General features: G+C 37.3%; 1 protein-coding gene across 2 annotated transcripts in view; it reads right to left on the bottom strand.

The window, feature by feature from the left end:
* The window catches only part of LOC149805866 (uncharacterized), a 133,647-nt gene extending 122,123 nt beyond the window's left edge, over window positions 1–11,524 (bottom strand). The window contains exon 1 of one of the 2 annotated variants that reach the window (XM_089950587.1): window positions 10,696–11,524. In XM_089950587.1, the coding sequence (XP_089806713.1) occupies window positions 10,696–10,866 (171 nt within the window). In that variant the 5' untranslated portion in view covers window positions 10,867–11,524. The remainder of the gene's footprint in view (window positions 1–10,695) is intronic. The other variant, XM_089950588.1, reaches the window with a different exon arrangement.
* Window positions 11,525–12,168: the final 644 nt, after the last annotated feature.

The raw sequence follows: 12,168 nt of genomic DNA, 5'->3' as shown, positions 1-12,168 counted from the left end.
CATATAAATCACGGAAAATCTCTGAAAGCGTATGCGAAAATAGGTTTTCCATCGAATGAAATGTGTAAAACAGAGTCATCATCTGTTTTGTCACATAGGGAACACAGTCCATATCTTGTTTGCATTCCTTCAATACGAATTAATGTCGCATACTCCGTTTTTTTTTTCTTGCTTTGAGTCAATTTAAGCGATTTTTCATAAATGAGGCATTTTTAATCCTGGAATATTATTTAAAAGAGAAGACCAAATCAGTCCGATGGATTTTTAATTCTCATTTTACGTTTACTAATTAAGTTTATCCATATTAATTGTCTGGAAACCTTCCAGTGAAAATAAAGTATGTATATATATATATATATATATATATATATATATATATATATATATATATATATATATATATATATATATATATACACACACACGAGAATTTTTAGCTATGTTTGGAATCAAAAGTCACATTGCCAACAAGGGGCCCCGAGTGGCCGAGTGGTCTAAAGCGCTGTCCGTCACGGAGCACTGCCATCTCACCTCTGTCTGCGTGGGTTCGAGTCTCGGGCTCGGCAAATGTGGATATGTGAGAAAGCTTGCCGGTAGCTTCTCGTGGGTCGGTGGTTCTTTCCGGGGTTTTCCCGGTTCTTCCTCCACCATTAATACTGGCCGCCATGTATAGCCTATCTTGTGCTGAAAAATGGCGTTAAACCCTATAACAACAACCACATTGCCAACAGTCCATAGGAAAAACTTTTTAGGAGTTTAAGTTTGACGATGTTGTATATGTGCGAACAAGAGTTTTTGCTTATTAATGGGAGCTCTATTGCAATCATTCCCAAGCATGTTGTAATAGATCTTTGAGGAAACCTTGTACTCGCCGGGAGAAATATAGTTGTATATTCTCCAGTGATTGAATGCCATGATATGTAATACTGACCCAGAGTTCCGAACCATATAAAGCAGACGGCAAAATAACTTTTTCCCAGACTTTCCCAGAAAGTACAGGATTTCATTCCATTTGCATTTAATCCAACAGAGAGAGAGAGAGAGAGAGAGAGAGAGAGAGAGAGAGAATTTGAGACTATTAGCGTTATCGCAAGAAAAGTCTACACAATCATTAATTTTCATTGACTGGGAAAAAGGAACTTTCATTATGCTCTAAAAATATCTCACAAAAAATTTGGTTTGAAAACCGAACAGAAGGACCTGGTGTGTGTATATATATATATATATATATATATATATATATATATATATATATATATATATATATATATGGGAGCCAATTTAAATCAGGGAGTTTAATTATGTTCAGAGTCATATTTTCCCATGATTCGCAAGTTCGCAAGCACGCTGACAAAGCGGTTATTTACGGTTTCAACATGAGACATGTATGTATGATCCAAAGCACTCGTATAATGCAGGAAATGGTTAATAATTCGATAGTATACGGCAGGATGAAAACTCTCAACAGCCAATTGTGCATTTGTCCACAGAGCATTAATTCATGTAATGCATCGAAGTAATCCATGTCGTTCCCCCAGACCACTTGACCCGAGAACATAAATTTTCATGGCACGCTCATGTCAACACAATATACAATGACGGCAAAAGCGCACGTGCTACCTCAATGAAAGCGTCTTGTAAGAGCTGTGTTTTGATTAAAATGACATGAACAATTTTTACTATTTGTTTCCCGCCCTGGCAAGGTGTCTGCAGGATGTGACAGGATTTATTGCCATACGAAGTGCGATTGAGGAATGTTTTAAGTATAGACGCTCAGAGCAACATATAATTTTATTTTATTGATGTGAGCAGAGTATAATACCAATGCAATGCCCTATGATGACGAGAATAAAAATTAGCATATACACATTGCACATGCTAACTACAGGGGTAGGGGAGAGAGAAAATGCGGCATATAAATGAAATCACTTATTTTGAAAAGGTCAAGTGTCTTTTTACAAATATATTTTTTTCCAGAAAAATGTGTTAGCGTTTCGGTTGTACAGCATTAAACCATCCCGATATCTGATTGTATCCACGTATTAAAAATGTTATACATGCATTTTAATGTCTTGCAGGCCCGGCCTTAGGATGTGCGGGACCCAAGGTAGCATGCTGGGCCCAAGGCATCAAGAGATGAGCGGGACCTCCAAGCAAAAAAGTGCACTGTGGAGTTGACTTCCTGAAAGCGCGGGGCCCAAGACGGTTGCCGCGTTCGCCTTGCCCTAGAGCCGGACCTGATGTCTTGTCCTTCCCTTCAGAACCGAATGTTCCTGTACTGTTTTAACACATTCAGTGGAGGTTTTGTATTTTTTTACGTAGTAGCTCGTATTGTTACATCCCAGTCTGCAAGTACATTAAAAACATCTAACGAACCTTTCATTTCTCCAACACATAACGTATACTCATTTTGTATCGTGGAAAGTTGTAATCAACTTCACATCGCTTGTCTTTCAAAGGTGGGAGACAAGTATTGGGATCTGATCGCTCTGTATGTTTTGTGAATGCGTTTGAGTTAATTTGACCAAGGTAAGTTATAAATAAGGGACACAATAATTTTGACACGCATGAAATATAGTTCTGTGTGTTGATAGTCATGTGCTATTTGTGTTATGGAGCATTTTGATATAATGATTAATGATATATAAGTCTGAATAACTTAAAATTTACCAATATCGCACGCATGGAAGAATTGGATATTATTTGGATACCATCAGGGATTCTCGTGATGACAATCAAATGTGGACTTCCTTTCAAACCGATAAAATTAGTTTAATTTACAGCTACTGAGTGCCTGATGCTGAAAGAAGCTTATCATTGGCCGTGACAAGGCACATAAAGGGATTACCAACTCTGGTTATGAATACCGTGTGGAAATAACATCTAATATAACTTGTCAAGTTTGATTGCTCCACAGCATGAGAAACCAACCAGACCGCTGTCTATTCCAATTACATCTTGTGTATACTGGATCGTATCCTGTAATACAATTTGGAAATGGGCCGAATACATGTTAGAAATTTGACACATTTGTACCCATTATGTACGTCAAAGCTGATGCAATACTGCAGATTGCTGCAACAGTTTAGAGACATTTTTTTTGTAGAAAAGAGATTTATTGTAGCAAGCAGAATAATCAAACATGTTCATTTATGCGACCGTATAAATTTGGCGAATCACAACAAAACACAGCCGATCTACAATGTGTAACGTCACGTGCTTACAGAGTACTGGCTGATACCACGCAACGTCATGGAAACTGGTTGCACGTGCGCCTTTTTTTGGAATGAACGTTGTTTCCTTCTGTTTTCATAATATATTGACTCGCTTCTCCATGCTAGTTTCCATTCCACAATAAACATTCCAAATTTGTATATTTTTGCGACTTGAAAGATGTTAATATTTCGGAAATGTTCACTAATATTATCAACGTTTAAGTTGAAGGACATTTGGACCTCTCTTCGATCCAACAAATTTGTTTCTAATCTATGATTTGAAATCATATGATGCTCATGTTCTGATAATCTGTACATGACGTTGCTCTGCTCGGTCACTTTATATTAGTGTTCTTTTATAGTACATCGACAGTCACGACAATCAAACGATTGCTGAAGTCTGAAACTGCTCAGACATCCGCTCATGTAAAACCGAAAACAGAGGCGATTTACTATAAATAAGAACTTATAGTGGATTTAAATGAAATAAGAAAGTCAGTGAATTTTACTGGGGTTCAGCGATTACAATATTTTTATATACTTTGGAGACCTAAATTTACAATTTCTGAGTAGAATAAGCAATCAGATTCATTACCCTATATAACTATTTATTAATTACTCAGCTTGTCTCCTCCTGCTCCCCCCCATCCAACTAATATCACGATATATAAAGCTCGCCCAACGATCTCTCAAGCTCATTCTACGATCTCTCTAGCTCGCCATACAATCTCTCCAGCTCTACCAGGGGCCCCGAGTGGCCGAGTGGTCTAAAGCGCTCTTCGTTACGGATCACTGCCATCTCACCTCTGTCTGCGGCGGTTCGAGCCTAAGATTCAGCCAATGTGGGCATGTGAGAAAGCCTGCCAGTAGCTTCTCGTGGGTCGGTGGTTCTTTCCGGGGTTTTCCGGGTTCTTCCTCCACCATTAATACTGGCCGCCATGTATAGCCTATCGTGCTGAAAAATGGCGTTAAACCCCACAACAACAACAACAACAACCAGCTCTACCCACGAGTTCTGCAGCGCATCCGACGATCTCTCCAGCTCAACCTACGATTTCTTAAATTCACGCAAATATCTCTCCAGCTCGCCCTACGATCTATCCAGTTCACCCAACGATCTCGCCAGCTCTACCTACGATTTATTAAACTCATCCTATAATCTCACCACCTTGCCTTACGATCTCTTCAGCTCACCCTATAATTTCTCCCGCTCACCAGATGATCTATCCAGCTAACCCAAGAATTTTTCTATCTTGCCATCTCCAACTCAACCCATGATCTCTCCAGCTCACCCTACGGTCGCTCCAGCTCATTTATTTCGGATGTTTTGGCGTGCCACAGAAAACGGCTTGTTTGTATTTAATCGCATCAGAAAAAAATGAAATATGAATATTAAGGAACGAAGGTCAGTCTTGTCCTGTTCAAACTCAGCATCAAGTACAGGTCAGCAAAAGCCCGACAACTTCAAACGCTTCGCCCGCAACGTTTCTTTTACCATCTGTCTCTTTCTCACGTATACGCGCGAACACGTGAACACGCGTACAGTTATGAATAGTATATACAGTTTCAGCAAAGAATTACCTTTTTCAAAACGTACTTATATTGAAACACTTGAGAATTTGCACCAAGTGTACTTCACATCTGAAAACGTTCACGGTGTCCTACTTCAGATTTAGCAAAATTATCTGTTTCTGTCCATGCCAACAAAAACAGTTTCATAAGATTTCTGACCGAAGGGCAGCTTGCAGACTTATATTTTTCATTTCATTTATTTAATATATTTACAAGAAGAGGAATGTACGTGTTCAAATCACAAGCCACGATGGCCGCCATGTCTTTAGTGTTGTCGCGCGACTCTAATTTGGGAAATGAAGATAGTTCATCGAACAGTTTATTTAGAAAATGTTAACAACCTCCTAATGGTCACATGATAATCTTTTGACCAGCGACATTATCAGTTACATGAGACATTAACTTTAAGTATTGGCTTCTCTTCACCATGGAAACATTGCAACACGGTTATATTCTCCTTTGTCCAACACTGTAGATATACCTTGTGACAAAAACTAAGTTGTTAGGACAGTTCAAAACTTTAAAAAAGATCTAAGAATCAATAACAACATCAAAAACCAACCAACGCATCTCAGTTAAAACCTATCACTCTTAAGTCTCTGTGTCTCTCTTGTGTCTCTCTTAAGTCTCTGTGTCTCTCAAATGACGAAACATTCCTCCATGTTTCACCTATGCGTTTCAAATACGAAGGGGAAAGCCGATAGAAAGAGAACTTGTGGACTTGTCATTCTGCCAATCTGGACTAATACAATACGTGCAAACTAAAACGAAAACTATATTTACAGAGAATTCTAATAATAATAATAAAAAGATCTAAATATTTTTACACAGTAATTACCATGACCTTCTCGCTATCTGCAGAATACCCCCCCCCCCCCAATTTTATTTGTCTTTGATCTGATAAAGTCCCAACTGAACATATGAAAATAAAAATGAAAAATGTGATTTTGAAGCGCAACTTTTAACCTCTGAAACTGACTGAACACCATTTCATTTTCCTAAATCTTGTGTAATTTGATGAAATGTTTTGTAGATAGAACTGGGAGTTGCAAATTTTAAGCATCATTACCGCCGCACCACAACAAACAATAACCACTGTGATGATGATGACGATGATGATGACAATGATATGGAATTTTTGTCATTACAAATTAACATTACTATTTCATAAAAATAAATATCAGATATACAATATAAAATTCATACTGACCGAGGAAATAACGTATTATTTATATCTTTTATTAATTATTAATTTCCTTTTTTAATTCCTTATTAAATTATTTCACTATAATTATAATACATGAACTGAAGCCTATCGAACACAATGTCATATATCGGTTCTTCCCCTCCACGCCCATTGCAAAGAGTAGCAATGTGAATGATTCACTATGGCTTCAGCGGAGGACACTTCAGAACATATCCAAGCCTTTCAAGATCAGAAGAACTTGGCTTCTTGTATACAAAGAGCAAATATATATAATTTTCGAATCGATCCCCTTATCGGCTTGTTGTAGTAAGCTTGAACAAGAGTATTTCAGCTTGTAAGCTAAACTCAACTACTTTGACTGTCTGAGCGGTAGCAGTTTTTCAGTTCTTGATACCATGGTGTTAACAACTGGTGATCAATATGTCTGGAGCGTAATGACGTTTGGCCCGTGAACTGATCTTTCAGACCAGTAGCAGGCTTTTAACGTTTTGAAATTAATACAATTTGTTCTGCATATGTTTACAGCACGGGAAAAACGATTTAGTTATTTTATTCCGAAAGAACCGATCTGAACATGAGACTATCCATACCGATTGGGAAGTAAATGCCAACAACAATGAGAAAAAATTGCCATTAACCAAAAAATATATAAAAATAAAAAAAGCAAAAACAAACAAAAAAAACCCCACAAAAAACAAACAAAACAACAAGAAACACCTTCACCCCCAGACAATCCTCAATGCAAAACAGAAACGAAGCAACTTACTGAATCATGCTAGAGTCAAAGTGTTATTCATGTTGAGCTCAGTGTTACTCATGCTGAGATCATGTTGAGATCACATTGTTACTCATGTTGAGATCACAAACAATGCAGCTATAAACTAATAGAAGTTTCTAACAGCAGAAATTAGCTTTCATTAATAACCCTGTAATGGTGCAAAATTTTGTAAAGAACTTCTTATGTATAAATTTCGCAGTACATTCTTTAGTTGTGTGTTTTGTTGGGGTCAGCGCAAGTGGCACATATACATTAAGCTAGATGTATTGGCTAGGACTGCTACTGATGTGTTGCTAGGGTCGCTATAGCTTGGCAAATTGTAGTAATTAATCTGTTATGCTTTGGGCATAAATTAAGCTTAAATTAGGACCCTCTTGTTAACAGTTAGAACAGACAGAGCGCGATGTTAACGCGAGGTCTTGGCGGTAAACTGTCCGGGGTGACATGTATCAGAAAATATTTTAGGAAAATGTGGTCCATTTGGAACAGGTGTCATAAGATAATATTTTCCAGAATAGTTATTAATAAAATTCTGCAGGGAGGCAAGAAGTAACTACGTTAAATACGAGATTTATCGTTAGATGGTCCTATGAGGCGAGTGTTAGAAACTATGGGACACGAGAAAAAGGGAGATCCGGCTTCATAAGGAGATTCGAATCTCGGACAAACCACGAGGAAATAGCTCTACACAGACCTGATTACACGGTGGGAAAGGGAGTGCAGTCGGCATCGAAGAGGTCAATGACAAGAAGAAACTAGTAAAATGAGAGAAGGAAAGATAAGAAAATGCCGACTGAGATTTTGTTAAGGACCGGAAGCACTAACTGATGCTGTCATGCCTGGCAATCTGTGTTCGATCTGTCAATCAATCATATGATGAAATTTGTTCTATCAGTAACATAACTGTTAAATGAAGTTCGCATAATTTTGTTACTATTTTTGAGAGTAAGCGAATTATGCACATGTCACTTTTTGTTTAGATAACTGATTAAATTGTTGTATTTTAAATACGGAGGCACCTGTTATTCTATTCCATATCTCTGCTCAGTTTTCTGTTATTCCATCCTTTAATTTCATATTCTATGTTAAGTACTCGATCTGGGCAACAACACTGTGGTCGATCATCTACTAGATATCGACATCACCATAACCCACCAAAAAACCCACATTATTCACAACTTTCTTTTATTGTTTCGAGTTCCTCTGATCTTTTCAACCCTGTTTACGATATCTGGACTCTGTGTTGGGATGCAAGATCGGAATGTACATCTTTTTGAAAACATGAAATTCGTTGAAACCACGTGGTAACGGCATTGGATAGTTGCTTCAAATTGTGGCTAGCAAAATTCAGCCTTAGATTGAGACATATGTATCACATATTGATAAACTGAATAGTTATATTTTGATACATATAAGTTGACTGTATCATGTAATCTTTTGACTTCTGACGTCAAAAAAAATGTAGGTCGCAATATTTGGATCACGTGATCATGCAACGTGAGATTGAAAAAAGTACAATATCCAGCTTGTGCGTGTGCTTATTAAAGAGAAGTAAGTTCGCAAGGGTACATGTAACATTGTAAATGGGCAAGGGTACACGAAACACCAAAATGAACAAGGGTACATACAACACGAAAATGGAAAAAGATACGTATAAAAAGTAAATGGGCATGGATACATTCCAGAGTAAATATAAAATCTTAACTGTAATCAAACTTATCGTAAGCAAGATACTTATGGGGACTATGAAAACTTAAATTGACTTTCAAGACAGGTGGTTTCTTAACAGAGATTTATTCATGCAGCAATCTGAAGCAAGGGACCTTGACATGTTGGCCTTTTAAGACATATGACTGCTTAATTTAAGATAGGTTTGAGTGAATCTCGTTAAATCTTGATATTCATAGATGATACGTGTGCAAAATAAAAATAAGATGGAGGCGAGGCGATGAAAACGTAGTTTGATCCCTATGAGTGTGTATTACTGGTTAGTGCGCGGTTTGAAAACTTTCAGTCAATATCTGAAAAGTAAAAACCTAAAGTATATTTTTAATTACCAATCAACAGTGTTATTTGCACTCCAGAGGTGCCGTAAATACCGTTTTTATTTTATGATAACGTTAGGGTGTTCAAATATGGATCGAGACCTGCCCTAGTCTTATCAGAGACATATTGTTTGTTGCAGGTCCTTTCAAGTTTACAAGCTTGATCCATACTGGTCTTTGGCAGATATCAATTCTATAGAAAGTCGCAGACCTGTCGTTAATGGGACAGCACTATTGTTTATTCTTGGCCATGAGTAGTTGTTGATAATCTACAGTAATGCACACGAACAGGTTAATCAAACATGTGTTGACAAATCGTCAATAGTGTGCAATGTTCTGCCTTTAACACATGTAAGTATTTACCAGTGAAACACTCCTATATTTACATTTGGCAGACGATCCATCGAAAACGGAACTCGGCAAGACCCGTATTCCATTGATCAGCAACAGAATAAGCAAGATGTACTTATATCATCCTGCATTTAATTAAAATATATATATATATATATATATATATATATATATATATATATATATATATATATGTGCACAAGATATTTACTTAGCTATATGCATAGCTGATCCGATTGGTTTCATATACTATGTTAAACAAAACTGGTCCTAAATCTTCCGTCGCTGGATCACACTTTGCATTTAATGTAGACTGTGATTAGCCGTTAATAAAGGATCTGTATAGTTTGAAAGGCAAAATAACTGAACATGTTCAAGGTACGTTTGACCGTAACTGGCCGACCTGGGATAGAAGGCTAATGTGATAAGATAGGGGCAGAGATAGCCCTGCCTTTTCCAGACTAGAAGGCGCTGATATTGTTCGAACCATGATTTGCAGTGGCACACTGACACAAATTTTGAGACATTCTGATACAAGCCGCCTTTGTTATTTTTCATCACTGACACAATTAAAAATTACTAGCATACTTTAATTCGTCAAAAATAAATTCAAACAAATGGGAAGAAACTTTTTTGACAGCTTTTTGAAACGTTATTTAGAGGATATAAATTATTAAGGACATCTTTTAACGAAGTTTATTTCCCAGTGCCATAAAGAAAGCCAAAGGAGAGTGCTTCGATGAGATTTGTTTGTTATTGAGATACATCTTTTAAACAATACATATTTTACTTCTTAGAAACGTAAAAACTAAAACAATGTAAAAGAATTAAATAGGCAATATTAATAAAATATAACATCAGTTACTTTAAAGTCAAAGGAATATTGTAATGTAATAAATGAATTGTAATGTAACAAAGCGATGCTATAATGTAATAGGGACACTGTAATGTAAGAAAGGAATACTGAAATGTAACAGAAGGATACTGTAATGTAAAAGGGATAGTGTAATGTAAGGGGATAAACCGAAAGTGGAACTGCAGTTTGCTTACACGTTTTATTGTGGAAATAGTCAACTTAGAAAGAATAAAAACGAAAAGCAAAACATGGCTGGCGATGCCAAATATATATTCAGTTCACAAAGATGTGTGGGAATTTCGTTATGTAGGGAAAAAGATTTGAAATCGTTCGCTCCGGTGGGCTAGTGGTTAGAGCGTCCGCCTCGGATGCGGATGGTCGCGGGTTTGAACTCCGGCCGAGTCGTACCAAAGATTATTAAAAATTTTGGTACTAACAGCTGGCCTCGCTAAGCGTTTAACATTATGAGGTTAGTGTTAGGACTGGTGGGCCTGGTGTCAGGATAATGTGACTGGGAGGGACGTCATGCTAGATGTCTGTGGCATGAAGCTCAGTGCTAGACATCACTATAAACTGCTACACTGCAGACATCATAGCGATATGACTAAAAAAGTGTCGAAGGGACACACACAGATTTAGAGCTGACAGAAGTTCAGAGGTTGACTACTTACCAGCTCCATCATATTTGTGGCTCCCACAGATCTACGAAAGTCATTATGAAGTTTCAAAATCAGATTCCTGTCTTTGGAGTAAAGGTGAACACGCGCACTAGTAGCATCAATTCCCGTGCACAGCAGCTCGAGCAACAAGAGATGAAACACTACTATTTTCAGCATCTTCATCCTCGAATCTCGGGCACAAGAACTGTAACTCTAAACTTCAATTGTTTTTGTTCTGGCCAAACGTTACGCTGTATCGAGGGCTGAATGTATCCGAAGAATGAAACGCTATATACAGTGAATACGTTAAAAAATATTGTAGCCTTCTAAAATTTTAAATATAGATTGTCACTCTGATCCAGCCATTATATCCGCTTCGTATATAAAGTTTTCGAACACAATTCAGACACACATGACACGTACACTAAATTTCAGGCACGTAAACTCACCAATCATCGTTTTCAAAAATATACCGTCCTTCCCCAAGTCCAGCACCTGCCCGGTCCGTCAACTTCTTTCAATACACAACACACCCCGTCCCAACACACACTGTACTTAGCCAATGCTAAGCCCGGTCAAAGGAGAACTGTCATTATAAAGCCAGCGGAGGAACCACGGTTTAAGTGAACACGCGCAGACGGTTATGAATGGATGGACATGTTAAAGGGGCGGTGCTTCTTTATCAGTCTATGTTACCTGTCTATTTTATAAAGTTTTACAAACTAGTGTCACACAGCTTGAGCTCTTTCCAGGCCACATTTCTCGCATTTATAGCCAAATTATTAAATTAATAGAGCGCGTGCCTTTTGCGCATATAGCTGTTAATGACCTTCTGGGTGACAGCAGACTGGCGTAGACCCAGTGTCATGCTTTTATATAGGCCAACCATGTTTCGTTGGATTCCGAAAGGCCAATAAATCATAAACACAAAGCCGTATCATTTATACGATTTAGCACTATGCAGGTGTTCACGTGAAATACATGCTAAAACGTATCTGAGTGAGATAAAACAGGGGAGAAGTGTGTCAAAATGAGCGACAAAAAAAAAAAAAAAAAAAAAAAACAAGAAAAAAAATAAAGAAAGAAAAAAAGAAAAACAAAGCATGGTGATAAGAGAAAGATCAAACTAAACGGACGCTTTAATAGTGTTATATTGCGAAAATGAGACCAAACTAGTTTCACGTTAAAACCTTTGTCTATTAAAACTGACAGTAAAAGAATGTGGCGTCATTTTTTTTCTGAAACCAGATATACATTCAATTAATGCAGGTAACGCTTTTCTACGTACATTCTGTTTTACACTGTTATTACTGTCCATTTTTTGCAAACAAGATTTCTTTCCAATCCAAAAATGCAGAAAAGCCGAGAAAAAGAAAGAAGAAAGGACGGAAGAATGAAATTAGTAAAGAAAGAAAGAGTGAAAGTAATTACTTTGAATCTTGCATATAATGAGAGAGAGAGAGAGAATGAATAAAAGATGTTATC

Source organism: Sinohyriopsis cumingii, chromosome 2 (genome assembly GCF_028554795.1).
Source record: "Sinohyriopsis cumingii isolate HCF-2022 chromosome 2, ASM2855479v2, whole genome shotgun sequence".
In the NCBI taxonomy this organism is placed as follows: Eukaryota; Metazoa; Mollusca; class Bivalvia; order Unionida; family Unionidae; genus Sinohyriopsis; species Sinohyriopsis cumingii.
The sequence above is the reverse complement of the archived record's forward strand: the minus strand, read 5'-3'. Positions and strand labels throughout refer to the sequence as shown.